We start from the raw sequence: 14,074 nt of genomic DNA, 5'->3' as shown, positions 1-14,074 counted from the left end.
TTTCAGACAGAGGGTGAAAAGAGGTGCAGCAGCACAGACAGTATGAGAGAAATAAAGAGTGTTGTTAACATTAAAGCATGGAGACATGGAGAGACACTACATACTGATATACACCTGAACATCAGCAGGAGAGGACTCTTTAAAGTAGAGGCACTACATACTGATATACACCTGAACATCAGCAGGAGAGGACTCTTTAAAGTAGAGACACTACATACTGATATACACCTGAACATCAGCAGGAGAGGACTCTTTAAAGTAGAGGCACTACATACTGATATACACCTGAACATCAGCAGGAGAGGACTCTTTAAAGTAGAGACACTACATACTGATATACACCTGAACATCAGCAGGAGAGGACTCTTTAAAGTAGAGACACTATATACTGATATACACCTGAACATCAGCAGGAGAGGACTCTTTAAAGTAGAGACACTACTACTGATATACACCTGAACATCAGCAGGAGAGGACTCTTTAAAGTAGAGACACTACATACTGATATACACCTGAACATCAGCAGGAGAGGACTCTTTAAAGGAGAGACACTACATACTGATATACACCTGAACATCAGCAGGAGAGGACTCTTTAAAGTAGAGACACTATATACTGATATACACCTGAACATCAGCAGGAGAGGACTCTTTAAAGTAGAGACACTACATACTGATATACACCTGAGCATCAGCAGGAGAGGACTCTTTAAAGTAGAGACACTACATACTGATATACACCTGAACATCAGCAGGAGAGGACTCTTTAAAGTAGAGGACACCACATACTGATATACACCTGAACATCAGCAGGAGAGGACTCTTTAAAGTAGAGACACTACATACTGATATACACCTGAACATCAGCAGAAGAGGACTCTTTAAAGTAGAGACACTACATACTGATATACACCTGAACATCAGCAGGAGAGGACTCTTTAAAGTAGAGACACTACATACTGATATACACCTGAACATCAGCAGGAGAGGACTCTTTAAAGTAGAGACACTACATGCTGATATACACCTGATCATCAGCAGGAGAGGACTCTTTAAAGTAGAGACACTACATGCTGATATACACCTGAACATCAGCAGGAGAAGACTCTTTAAAGTAGAGACACTACATGCTGATATACACCTGAACATCAGCAGGAGAGGACTCTTTAAAGTAGAGACACTACATGCTGATATACACCTGAACATCAGCAGAGAGGACTCTTTAAAGTAGAGACACTACATACTGATATACACCTGAACATCAGCAGGAGAGGACTCTTTAAAGTAGAGACACTACATACTGATATACACCTGAACATCAGCAGGAGAGGACTCTTTAAAGTAGAGACACTACATACTGATATACACCTGAACATCAGCAGGAGAGGACTCTTTAAAGTAGAGACACTACATGCTGATATACACCTGATCATCAGCAGGAGAGGTCTCTTTAAAGTAGAGACACTACATGCTGATATACACCTGAACATCAGCAGGAGAGGACTCTTTAAAGTAGAGACACTACATGCTGATATACACCTGAACATCAGCAGAGAGGACTCTTTAAAGTAGAGACACTACATACTGATATACACCTGAACATCAGCAGAGAGGACTCTTTAAAGTAGAGACACTACATACTGAAATACACCTGAACATCAGCAGAGAGGACTCTTTAAAGTAGAGACACTACATACTGATATACACCTGAACATCAGCAGGAGAGGACTCTTTAAAGTAGAGACACTACATACTGATATACACCTGAACATCAGCAGGAGAGGACTCTTTAAAGTAGAGACACTACATACTGATACACACCTGAACATCAGCAGGAGAGGACTCTTTAAAGTAGAGACACTACATACTGATATACACCTGAACATCAGCAGGAGAGGACTCTTTAAAGTAGAGACACTACATACTGATATACACCTGAACATCAGCAGGAGAGGACTCTTTAAAGTAGAGACACTACATACTGATATACACCTGAACATCAGCAGGAGAGGACTCTTTAAAGTAGAGACACTACATGCTGATATACACCTGAACATCAGCAGGAGAGGACTCTTTAAAGTAGAGACACTACATACTGATATTCACCTGAACATGAGCGTATAAGTCTTTTTTAAGACAGCAGACTGGATATTTGCATTTAGAGTTTATCAACAAGTGGACAAAGGAAGAGTCAAAGCTAGACAACAACTGGCTAATAAATCAATCAGCATGATACAAAGCTGTTGATGAGCACAAACACACAGGGGATCTCAGTAATTGAGGGAAAGCACCACACATCCTGGTGCATGAGATGAGGACGTGTCAGAGGCCATTTTTCCACAATCCCTCCGTGCTGCTACAAGCCGTGAATACGTGTGTTTCCAGTGCGGCCTCACTGCGGGACGCAACCTTTCATTTACTCAAACACCGGAGACGCAACAGGATGCCAATTATTGTGAGTTTAACCTCAAGGGGGCAAAGAAAACATGCTTTAGCCCCTACACTATTTCTATAAAAGGCACCCTGAGTAAATGAGAGGATGAAGTAAATGCAAATGTCCTCTCCAGAGGGGAAACGTTTGTATGGATTTCCAGGAAACACTCCACTCACCTACGTCAAAGCACTTAGAAATAATATGGAGTAGAAGCAGTAAATAAAAGGTCAAAGCTTTCTAACTTTCTACAATACAACTGCCATGGCAACATGAGATGCTAAAGAAATTAGAGCAAAATGCACCTGCAAGCTTCAATAGAATAGAGTCCAAGTTAGAGTTGACAGAAAGCTGCAGTTAACATTGGAGTTAAAGTTATTAGATGTGTCTATATCTCTATTATTTATACTGTGACAACTACAGTAGCTGCTCTCCCAAATGTATTTGCAGACTCACCATTAGTATGGATAAGCAACCTGGCGAAAAACAATTACATTTGTGCCAAGTTACTTTAAATAAAATGGAGGCAGAGCTGTTATTCATTTAAGCTTTGTAACTTTTTATATTATAATACCATGAGAAAATTATTGCTAGATAAATAAGCTCATACGCAACCTTCAGAGCCTTTCTCCTTACACTTCTAAATGTAAACACAACCCTGCTTTGCATCAAGAAAGGTGCAATGATAATGTAATTAAAGTAAATATGTGTTCCATTTGCATCCAACTGGGGCATTCACATAATTGTTCTAATAATACATATGTGCATTACTACTGTTGGATCATTGTCTAATGTCTATGATACTATAATACTGTATTAGATCTAGTCCAAATATGTTCAGAGTTTAAAATATATACACTGATACAATGTACTTTTTTATTTATTTCATTCTGTTATTTATTATTTTAGTCAGCCTCTCTTTGGGGCTGCTTAAACATGTTATAACATGTTATAAGTCTCGTTATTCTTTCTCTTTCCACCTTGGTATACGTACCTGAACAGACAAATACGGTACAAAACTACACTTCCCAGAATGCCCTTCTCCACTGCAGACCCGCCCCTTTCGTTTGAATGGCAAGTTGTTTGTTTCAGTCCGACCAGCTGCTAACTATTCCAGTCTGAGAGCAAACATGGGGACCAGATCTGAGCCGACAAGCTGCAGGAAACCGCTGAGCAACTCACTTCCGCTTTCACCTTTATTTCATACAATAAAAGCACCGGTATAAAAACAATATAAACACGTTAATGAGGTTAACTAGACTTTTCTCAGCATGTTATGAATAATAGGGTGGGTTTTTGTTCAATATACATGTAGATAATTCTTGTTTTTACAATTGTATGCAAGGTTAAAATGAATAATTAAATTACAAAACAATTATAGTATTTAAGTCACTTCTATTGTTATATATTTTAATACCAAATAACTACATTTTCTTGAGTGATTCCACAAACACAGCTTGCTAGGTTGGTTGAAAACTCTTAAAAACAGATACTTCTTTCATTATTTTATTTTTGTAACTAATCAATTAGGTTTTATAACATAAAACAATTGAAATAAAAAGAAAATAGATACAATCGCAAAGCAACATATTCCCATTATCTGGAACTTGGTATTTGTGTTTAAAATACATATTTAAAGAAGACTTCATTGTCCTTGATGGAAATATTTGGTAAATCTGCTATTTATATATATATTCTAACAAGCAATAGTTAGACAATAAGATCAATGCCATTCTCATATGTGTACGGTAAATATGAGGCTGTAGCCAGCAGTTAGCTTAGCATAAACAATGGAAGCAGATGGAAACTGCTAGCCTCTCTAATGATAACAAAATCCACCTACGTATACATCTCATGAATTCAGATGTTGCAAACTTATTTTTTAGTCAGTACCAAATATAAAACCAACAATTAAGACATATTAATCACACAGAAGATATAATGGTGTCTATTTATTAGGTAGACAAAAACAAAATGTTCCTTTAACTGCGTCTGTGTGTCGGAGGCTTTAATTTTGAAAATCTTCTACCAGAAGTGCGCGTGGTTCCGTTGCAGGGGTTGACAGCAGGTCCGTTTTTACCTCTTTGCTTTCTTTAAACCACCCTGCCTCGCTTTTCTTTCTCTATTTAATACACCTTTTCCCCTGCCGTGTGTGTGTGCGTGTGTGTATTTATTTATTTATGCATCTCATTTGAAAGTGTTTAGGTTTTTGTTATTTGTACATTTTAGTCGCTCCTCAAATGAGAAGACGTAAAAGATGGAGCTTCATATTTTAGAGCACAGCTTGAAAGTGGCGAGTATAGAGAAAGAGGGGATCCAGATCTGCACTCATGGATTAATAAAACTCGCTTTCCTGGCCTCCAAAACAAGGTAGGTAACTTCACAACATATATGGAAATAACCACTGTCATTGTATGTGTTTTTTTGTATTGTTTACTGCAAGGATACTGCTGTTGGTAACATTATAGCAAACTAATGATTCATGCAGTCTGCCTGCCTCCTATAGTTATGTCAATGCTCCAAAAAAAAAATGTAAGAGTGTTTGTGGCATCAGTTTCCAGGCCTATCCTTGTTTCTGTAGTGTCATTTTGTAGCTTTGTGCCATCTGTAGCTGGTTCGACGTGTGTGTGTGTGTGTGTGTGTGTGTGTGTGTGTGTGTGTGTGTGTGTGTGTGTGTGTGTGTGTGTGTGTGTGTGTGTGTGTGTGTGTGTGTGTGTGTGTGTGTGTGTGTGTGTGTGTGTGTGTGTGTGTGTGTGTGTGTGTATTCAGGGAAATTAGGAGATGGTAAGGTTAAGGGTTAGGGTTAGGCATGTGTTGGTTATGGTTAAGGTTAGGATAAGTCTCCAGGAAATGCATGTAGGTCAATGTAATGTCCCCTGAAGTGATGTATACATGGTGTGTGTGTGTGTGTGTGTTCAGGGAAATTAGGAGATGTTTAAAAAACAGCAGCTGAGGGCATTTACAGCAGGCTATTTCCTGTCCTGAGTCATTCAGCCTGAGGAAACTTTAATTAAATGGCTCTTTTAGCAATAACATGACAACAACAGGCTTGTCATTGCTCTGTTGTGCGGTTTTTATTGCCACCCTAATCTTTTTATATTAGCCTAAGCACATGTGCTGTCACTAAGGTTATTATACAACAGGGAAAGTCAGTCAGCTGATAATCAAAACTCCCTGTGTGGAGAAGTTACTGATAAAACCGTCCCTACAGATTACTCATTACCTTATATCATTGAAATCACCCAGCTAATGTTGCTCTAAAGGCTACGATTACCCAGCATTAAGTGATCTGTTAAATCAAATCATGATCACAATTAACTAAGCTCAACCCCATTTTAAACGTCTTGTTTTGTCTAAAAGTCCAACACCCCAACATATTCAGGTAAAACATAAAAACAGAAAATACTCATTTTGGAGAGGGCAGAACCAGAGAATGGTTGGCATGTGTTGATAGAAAAAAGATTAAAACAAATACTTTACTAAGAAACATAGTTGCATTTGAACTTTATGTCCATTTAACTTACCATTTCATCAATGACATGTTTCAGTTTCAGACTAAATAACATTATCTTATCAATTGCAGCCACTCTTGGGTGGACATGCTTCTTATATTTGATAATAAAAGACACTTTGAGTATAGAAATTATTACACAAATCAGTCATCTTTTTATTCTCGTCGGAGAGAGGAGCTTGTAGCGTTTCTTTGGTCAGTGTAACTGTAACTTAATAACACTCACTGTTATTTCCAAGCTCATGTGTGAACTGATTTGTTTTGCTGGTGGATAAAGAGCCACAGCTGCCACGGCTATTGCACAATCCAGTTCGAGAAGCTGCAGAGCTCCATGTGGTCACATTAGCACCCGTTAGCATGCTCATTACCTGCTGTTAAATGCAAACAAAATTAACTTTTTCTCTTGCAAACATGACTTAACTCGTAGCATGTTGCAAGGCCTCCTCTGGAAATAGTTTAGCTGGGCTGCATTCATGTGATATCTGAGTTGCTGTAAATAACAATTCCAGGCATTCATAGCATTCAACTCAACAAGAAAGTCACATTTAAGACTGGGACACTTCTCAGAAAGCTCTTCATATTGGGTATGTGGGGTAGGTAATTTTGGAGAAAGCAGCTCGAGTGCGCTAGAATTTGAAAATACACAGCCGGGACAAATCTGCCACTTCCTCACAGAGCCCCTCCTCCAACACACACGAACGCGCACATGACCAATGAGAGCACGAGATAAGTTTGTGCACAGATGGAAGGCTGACAGGCAGGTAGGCCATCCAGTTACTTTAGCCGGCTCAGATGATTGGTCGAGCTTTTTACAGCGTCACGGCTTCCACAGATTAATTTTGTTATGGATTTGTTGTCAAAGCACTTAAAAGATATTCATTGCTATCGGGACGTTAAGAGCATTCCATGGAATATAACAAGTGTATCTCGAGCCGGTTTCTCAAACGTACCTACCCCACCTTTAATAAAAAGGAAAGGCCCAGAAACCCACAAACATGGATGCCTCACGTTGGTCAAAGTCAACTGTTTACAGTAATTACACCCAAACCTAAGTGTAGAAGGCTAAATTGTCTATCGTTGGTGTTTCAACCATTTCAAAGCAATCATTGCAATCATATAAATGTCTAGTTGTGTGAACTAGGGTTGGACAATGTACCGATTTGATATCATTATAGTGATATGTGACTAGAAACCGGGATCATTTGAGTATCGTCATATCCTAACATGGCATAGATATCCTTAACATCACCTCTCTTTTTAAAAGACAACACCGCTGCTGCTTTCTCTTCCTGAAGATTAACTGTAGTTCTTGAAAGCGTGTTCATATTTGATGATGTCGCTCGAGTCGTTGTGTCAGGGAGGGTGGACTGCCTCTACATAAAACATCACTTTTAGAAATAGTGGGATCATAGGGTGACATAACTTCATAACACAAAAAACGCATGACATTTATTACATAATAACTCATCCTGGGTTTTCAAAGCTGATCCCAATATTGATATGGAAGTTTAAAACAAGCACTGAGGTGAAGTCGCTGCGTTACATTTAAAAAAGGAAAGGAGGTACTGAAAAACAATGATTTTAAAACTGTTAAATTAACATATTTAGGCCACAAAAAGGTGCAATAACACATCAGAGTCCTCATTGGTCCAAATCAACAGTATTCTTTAAAGACAGCGCTCTGCAACAACTGATATCCATTATACACCAAGAAAAGAGACATTTAAACCAAACGACCAACAATAAAAACAACTGGACAGGGTGCAACAAACAACGTATGCAACAACAAATAACCCAAATAACTACTTCTGGTAGAATCAACAGCAGACAAAACAAACATGTAGAAACAACATCAACTCCACAGCTGCTGCAGCCACAAACAAAAGCAGCACATTTTTTAAAGTACAACAACATTGATGCAATCCTATCCAGAGTTACAGTACATCAGATTTGTCAAACTCAACAACACGAGATCTTGCATTTCGGGATCTTGTGCCAAACTTTTAAGCTAACATCAACAAATCCTTACCTGACTATTATTTGTTAAGCTAGAAGCAGGCGGTGTCACGTGTAATGTTACCTAAATCAAATACAAATACTTTAGCACATGCCCGTTTAGGAGACAGGAAGTGTCATCATAATTATTATAATAAACATTATTAATATAGCACTTCTCAAAATAGTTACAAATTGCTTTCACATAAAACGGACTGTGGTAAAAATACCCAGCAAGTGAAATAAACAACAGTATCTACAAATAAAAAGAAAGTAAGTTTAGAAGTGTTTAACCTTTATACTACTTAGGATGATTGTAATTAGTTATTTTATTATTAAATATGTTTGTTTACATTAACGTTAGTTGTCTGAAATCCCGCTGTGTTGCCAGATCTCGCGAGAGCTAGACAAATCAGACACAAAGTACTTTTCCCCCTGAATTGTCCGTCTGAAAAATGCCATGAAATGTGGTTTATGAAAAGTCTGTTCATATTTCTATTCTTTGTGATGTAATAATCTGTCATAATCTGAGATCTCGTTCACTCCTCCCATTAGAGTTAATACACCTGTCGCTCCTATACAGAGATGAGTCGTGACGAATCACATGTGAACCAGATACAGATCTCAGTGCTGCATGTCTTTTCTAAAACGTCTCTGGTTAAATCCGTTATTAGTTTTGTTTTTGGACTCACCTTTCTGAATGGTTTTGAGAGAGAAGTCCTCCACAAAATGCCCCTCTGCTCGTTTATTCCATAGACTGTATATGTATTCCCAAAATAGTCCTCAGTGTCGGTTAAGGTCTCTGTGTTTATGTTGAATTCACCGCCACACACCACCGCTAGCTTTCCAGCAATCAGCGTGCACCTGTGGACGCATAAACGTGGGTGCGTTTGTTTTGGGTCACTTTACGTGCCCTCCGGGTGGTGCATTAGACGCATTAGGCTCGTGTAATGAAGACCACAGACCCCGCCCTCACCTGTTTCCTTTCCTAACTCACATGTACAAAACAACATGGCTTTCAGATATTCACATTCAACTCAAAGGATCAGCTACATACAAAACAAAGACAGAAATAAACCAATCAAAACCAGACAATACATTGAAATGGATGAAGTGAAGGGGGAGAGCTTTTTTGTGTAAATGATGTTTTTTATTTTCTTGCTTTCTCTTTTTAAGGGAATCATTTAATCTCTATAATAATATAAATTATATTCAGAGACAGTTTTATCCCTCAGGCTATACGACTACTTAACGCCTGATTTTGCACTGTTTTTATATATGTATTTATGTCTTGTAATTGCATTGTTGACGAACCTGTGACCCAAGTTTTAGATTCATTACATACACTGTAGTTGTGTATACGATATGACATTAAACCTTTCAATAATACTTTACATGTTTTAACATTAACCTTTATCTCAAAACAGGTTGTCAAATTATAGTCCGTGAGCAAAAACTACAATATTTATCTCTGAAATGTGAAAGTTTAAAGTACAATTACTCGTGTTTTTAACACTTTTACTCTGCATTAAGCTGAGCACGTTGACATTCCCATTTCCATAGAGTCAAAGTAAGTGAGAAACATCTGAGTGTGAGACAGTGACAGTGATGTAAGAAAATCAAATTAAAGTTTCCTCATCTCTTATTTAATGAATTCTGTCAAACAGGCAGCGTCAAGTGGTGCAACTTATTTAAAGTCAGATGTCTGGGTGGCAGCCAGCCATTAATGATGTAATGTGTATATATTTTAACTGCACCAGTTCTGCAACTAGTTAATTGTTCTGTCTCTCGGGGGCATACAGCTTTTGTGCATATTTGACCATCCTTGTCTTTACTATCAAATCTCCCGTTGTGTCTTTTTTCATGCATTCATACCAATTCACTTTCATCCTTTATTAATTAAGATAAAGGGAAAACACAACACACGAAGATGAAGGAAGATTCATTTTTTTTAAATCTCATGACACACATCTGAAAAACGAAGAACATTGTCTGTATGATTTAATGCCATGCCATAAAAATGCAGTATTTTTTTGATAAAAGCTACAATATCGATTATTCGTTTCATTTTATGATTTTTTATTATTATATTTTAAGTTGAATGTGAATGGAGTCACTTGTATAAACCATGTATGTATAATAAGAACTGGATACAGCGTGGGAGGCGGGGCCTCGTTCATTCCTACACTGTCAGAAATAAAGGTACAGTACAGGTACATTTTTGTTCTTTAAGGTACAAAATATACAAATGTACCCTTAAAGGTACAATCATGCTCCTGTATGGTACTAATAAGTACCTTTTTCAAGTAAAAGGTACGCATGAAATATGTATTGCGGAAAAGGTACATAAGTGTACCCTTCACATAGTGAATGCCATAGCCTGCAGTGGCTCTGCTCACTTTATTAAGTTGTAATATTTGTTCAGGGTTGAAAGTAACCATGTAGATCACCAATAAGTGGACAGTTTATCAAAAATAACGGGCTCTTTGTAATATTTTCTGGTATTTGAACGTATAGCCTCCTTGTTGAAACATGGTGAATAGACTGCTCCACACAGCTCTGCTGCACATTTGCGGTTTAAAACAAATATATCTTTTTTTTATTATTTGTTTTACAAGTAGGCTATTTCACTAATTTCATGAATGATATGTGATAATAAACTTGGTTTAATGTTACACAACACCTGATTGGTTAAGAGAGCTCAAATTTTGTCATGAGCAATGAGCAACTCTCATATGAGAGTTGCTCATTGCTCATGAAGACTCATGAAGACAACTTTTGAGAGAGCGAAACGTCACAAAAGTATTCATATAATCATATAATCCGTTCTTATTGTGCATCCATGAGTAAAGGTAAAACCCATGTAGTACTGAACACGTCACATGGACGTGCCGGGCGGCGCGGTCCCGTAGGTTAGATGCGCGTTCATAATGCCGAGGAAAATAACTCTCAGAATAACGTTATTAGCACATTTTACAACTTGAGGACCGAATGTTTTTAATAAGGTCTATACAAACGTTCATACTGGGTAGTTTATTTAGTTTAAAAAAAATTATCCAACGATTTACAGACGTCTCTTTCCCAATGTTAGTCAATGGGAAAAAGTCTTCCTGGCCCAGCGACTGATACGGAAGTGTAGTACCGCCGTTTGGCCACAACGAATATTTTCCTCAGAGTCCGGCGCACTTCCTGGGGGCTTGCTACAAACACACCCAACACATTAAGCCTCTTCTAGCTCATTGCAGGCAGCAGGTTTAGTATAAAAGAGGTACACATTGTATACAAAGTTCTAATAAATCCTAAACAATACCGGCTTATCAACATCATTCAATCAACCTTTATTTATACAGCATAATTTCAAGCAAATCAAATGTACTTTAAAGTGTTTTAATTGCATCTGATAAAAAATAAGGATGACAAACTATTACCATAATTCACTCATCTGTTTATCTTCAAACATTTCTTGCGCACTTAATGTTATGTGTCCTTCATAGTGTATAATCGTCGGACATATATATCTTTCACTGTCTATATATATTTTACTATTCATTTTTTGTTTTCTAATTGAGATGTTTTACTGCTTTACCGCTGCTGTTACGAAAACATTTCCCAAATTGGAATCAATAATGTAAATCTTAACTTGTTTTATCTTTATCTTAAAAGTAGGATTGCAAAAAATCATAATACTCAACAGCAAAGAGTAAACTAAATACACTGAGAATAGAATACAAATAAGTAATAGATTGCATTTGTATAGCGCCTTTCAAGGGACCCAAGAAAACCATAGAAAATCAGATGGGTTTTTAGTTGACTTCAATCCATATTTGGTGAAAGCAGTGGAGCTTTTAGCAGCTGAAGACCCAGGTTTGTCCCCAGGAGTCGGTGGAGGGAGTGAATATTGCACTTGTTTTCATCAAGTTACCAGATCCACATCCCCAATGTGCAAACAGGCCGCCAACATGTTTACCATGACAACGTTAGTAGGTGCTTACGTATCGGGGTTTTGTTTCAAGGTTGTTTTGCTGCCCCATAAACGGCCACGAACATCACTGAACGCAGCTCAAAGGTAAAAATGTTAAGCTGCAGAATCTGATTTGCTTCCAACAATTGGCATTTTCTGACACTCGATGCCACGAAGACATTTGGGTCGCTACCAGGAAGTGTCAATATCAATTCCTAAATATATACACCGTGGAAATTGAGATATCCTCCTTATGAAAACACTGTTAATAACTCACATCAACAACTCACAATATAGAAGATGGGCGCGAGATTATTTAAAACATTTTCTATTAATTATTTGTTTACAAAAACACATTTGTTGTGTATTCTCTGCTCTGAGAGCTTTGCAAAGCTGTGCAGTGTCGGCTTATTTAAAGAGTCCCTGTGAGTTTTCTTGCATGCTCGCAGAATGTGAGTAATGCAGGCTTGTAGAGATTTACCCCTCAGTGACAGCTAATAGAAGAAATCCGAAATCCTTCATTTGTCCCAGAGCATTTTTACAGCGAAAGTGTCAGTGCAGATAGAAAGGCAAAAGGAAATTAGGGTTAAAAAAAGATTCCCTATTCTGCTTTTTGGGTTTTCCCTTTCCTGTAGTGTGTTATATCGGTTGTTGTGCATGTAAATGGTCTGCAAAGGCTAAAATCCCAACGTTCCCGAACATAGTGACATCACTTTTTAACACTTGCGCTTCTATTGGCTAGTGCTCTAACACATTGTACGTGATTGGCTAAGGGGCGGGACATCTCTAAGAGGTTGACCAATCACAACAGAGCAGGCCAGCTAACCAATCAGAGCAGACTGGCATGTGTGTGTGGCCTAGCATTACTATACTTGTGGGGACCTAAATATGTTTACACAGTCACGTGTGGGGACTCGCCTCCCTTATGGGGACAAATTGGAGGTCCCCATGAGGGGAATCATTCATTTTAGGGTGAAGACTTGGTTAGGGTTAAGGTTAGGATAAGTCTCCAGGAAATGCATGTAGGTCAATGTAATGTCCCCTGAAAGTGATTGTGTGTGTGTGTGTGTGTGTGTGTGTGTGTGTGTGTGTGTGTGTGTGTGTGTGTGTGTGTGTGTGTGTGTGTGTGTGTGTGTGTGTGTGTGTGTGTGTGTGTGTGTGTGTGTGTGTGTGTGTGTGTGTGTGTGTGTGTGTGTGTGTGTGTGTGTGTGTGTGTGGGTTGTGTGTGTGTGTGTGTGTGTGTGTGTGTGTGTGTGTGTGTGTGTGTGTGGTGTGTTGTGTGTGTGTGTGTGTGTGTGTGTGTGTGTGTGGTGTGTGTGTGTGTGTGTGTGTGTGTGTGTGTGTGTGTGTGGTGCTGAAGTGATTTGAATCATTCAAATTAGATCTGGCAGGAAGACTGTCATACATAAGCTCATAATAATAGTGCTCATAATGACTCGACTGAAGGGGAATTATTGCACGAGTGTTCGTCCTCCCAGTGTCCTGGCTCTGCAGAAACACACTGCAGTGAGAAGTGACAGCTCATTTAATCCCAGAGAAAACTTGGCCCTTCCCACAGAGAGCATTGTTGAGTCTCTCCTGTTATCCGCTTGGTTCTTTTCACACCTTTCAGCTAAATGTGACGTGTGAGTATTCAGAGGCTGTTCTGTGAAGATGTGATTGTCACAGCCGTGTTTTCCCAGAGCGCTGCTTTCATTCGAGCTTCAGAAAGTCTGCAGGACATGATAACAACAAGCTGACTTTTTCTCTCATTATCTGGGAGTAGTTTGGGTTTTTGGTGCTTTGAATCTTGACATTTTCCAGACAGAAACATCAAAACAAAAGTGAAAAAAAGTTTAACAAAATGGATATTTCATAAAATGACACAGATGTTTTAGGGCAGGGGTTCCCAACCCCCGGTCTGCGGACCGGTACCGGGCCGCGGAGGTGTTACTGCCGGGCCGCGGAGGTGTTACTGCCGGGCCGCAAAATGGCAGTGCATACATTATTTGAGATATATTTCCAACTCAGACTTCATTTTAAGGACATGTCAGCCAGGGGTGTAGAGCTATTTGTTTAAGCACCGGATTGGCAAAACAGGAGAGTAAACCAGTCTGTCTTGATCTATGAATTCATGTCCAGGACCTCACGGTATGTGCTGCCCGCAGCTGTTTTATAGAAGGAAACCTCCTTCACTT

The 14,074-nt window shown here is 38.7% G+C and overlaps 1 protein-coding gene across 1 annotated transcript in view; it reads left to right on the top strand.

The window, feature by feature from the left end:
* The first annotated feature begins 4,474 nt into the window (after nucleotides 1-4,474).
* The window catches only part of castor2 (cytosolic arginine sensor for mTORC1 subunit 2), a 32,834-nt gene continuing 23,234 nt past the window's right edge, over nucleotides 4,475-14,074 (top strand). Inside the window, exon 1 of the mRNA XM_034223960.1 lies at nucleotides 4,475-4,800. Within this exon, the coding sequence (XP_034079851.1) occupies nucleotides 4,688-4,800 (113 nt within the window). The 5' untranslated portion in view covers nucleotides 4,475-4,687. The remainder of the gene's footprint in view (nucleotides 4,801-14,074) is intronic.

This window comes from Gymnodraco acuticeps, unplaced genomic scaffold (assembly GCF_902827175.1).
Source record: "Gymnodraco acuticeps unplaced genomic scaffold, fGymAcu1.1, whole genome shotgun sequence".
NCBI classification, from domain to species: domain Eukaryota; kingdom Metazoa; phylum Chordata; class Actinopteri; order Perciformes; family Bathydraconidae; genus Gymnodraco; species Gymnodraco acuticeps.
This window is presented reverse-complemented; position numbering and strand designations above follow the sequence as displayed.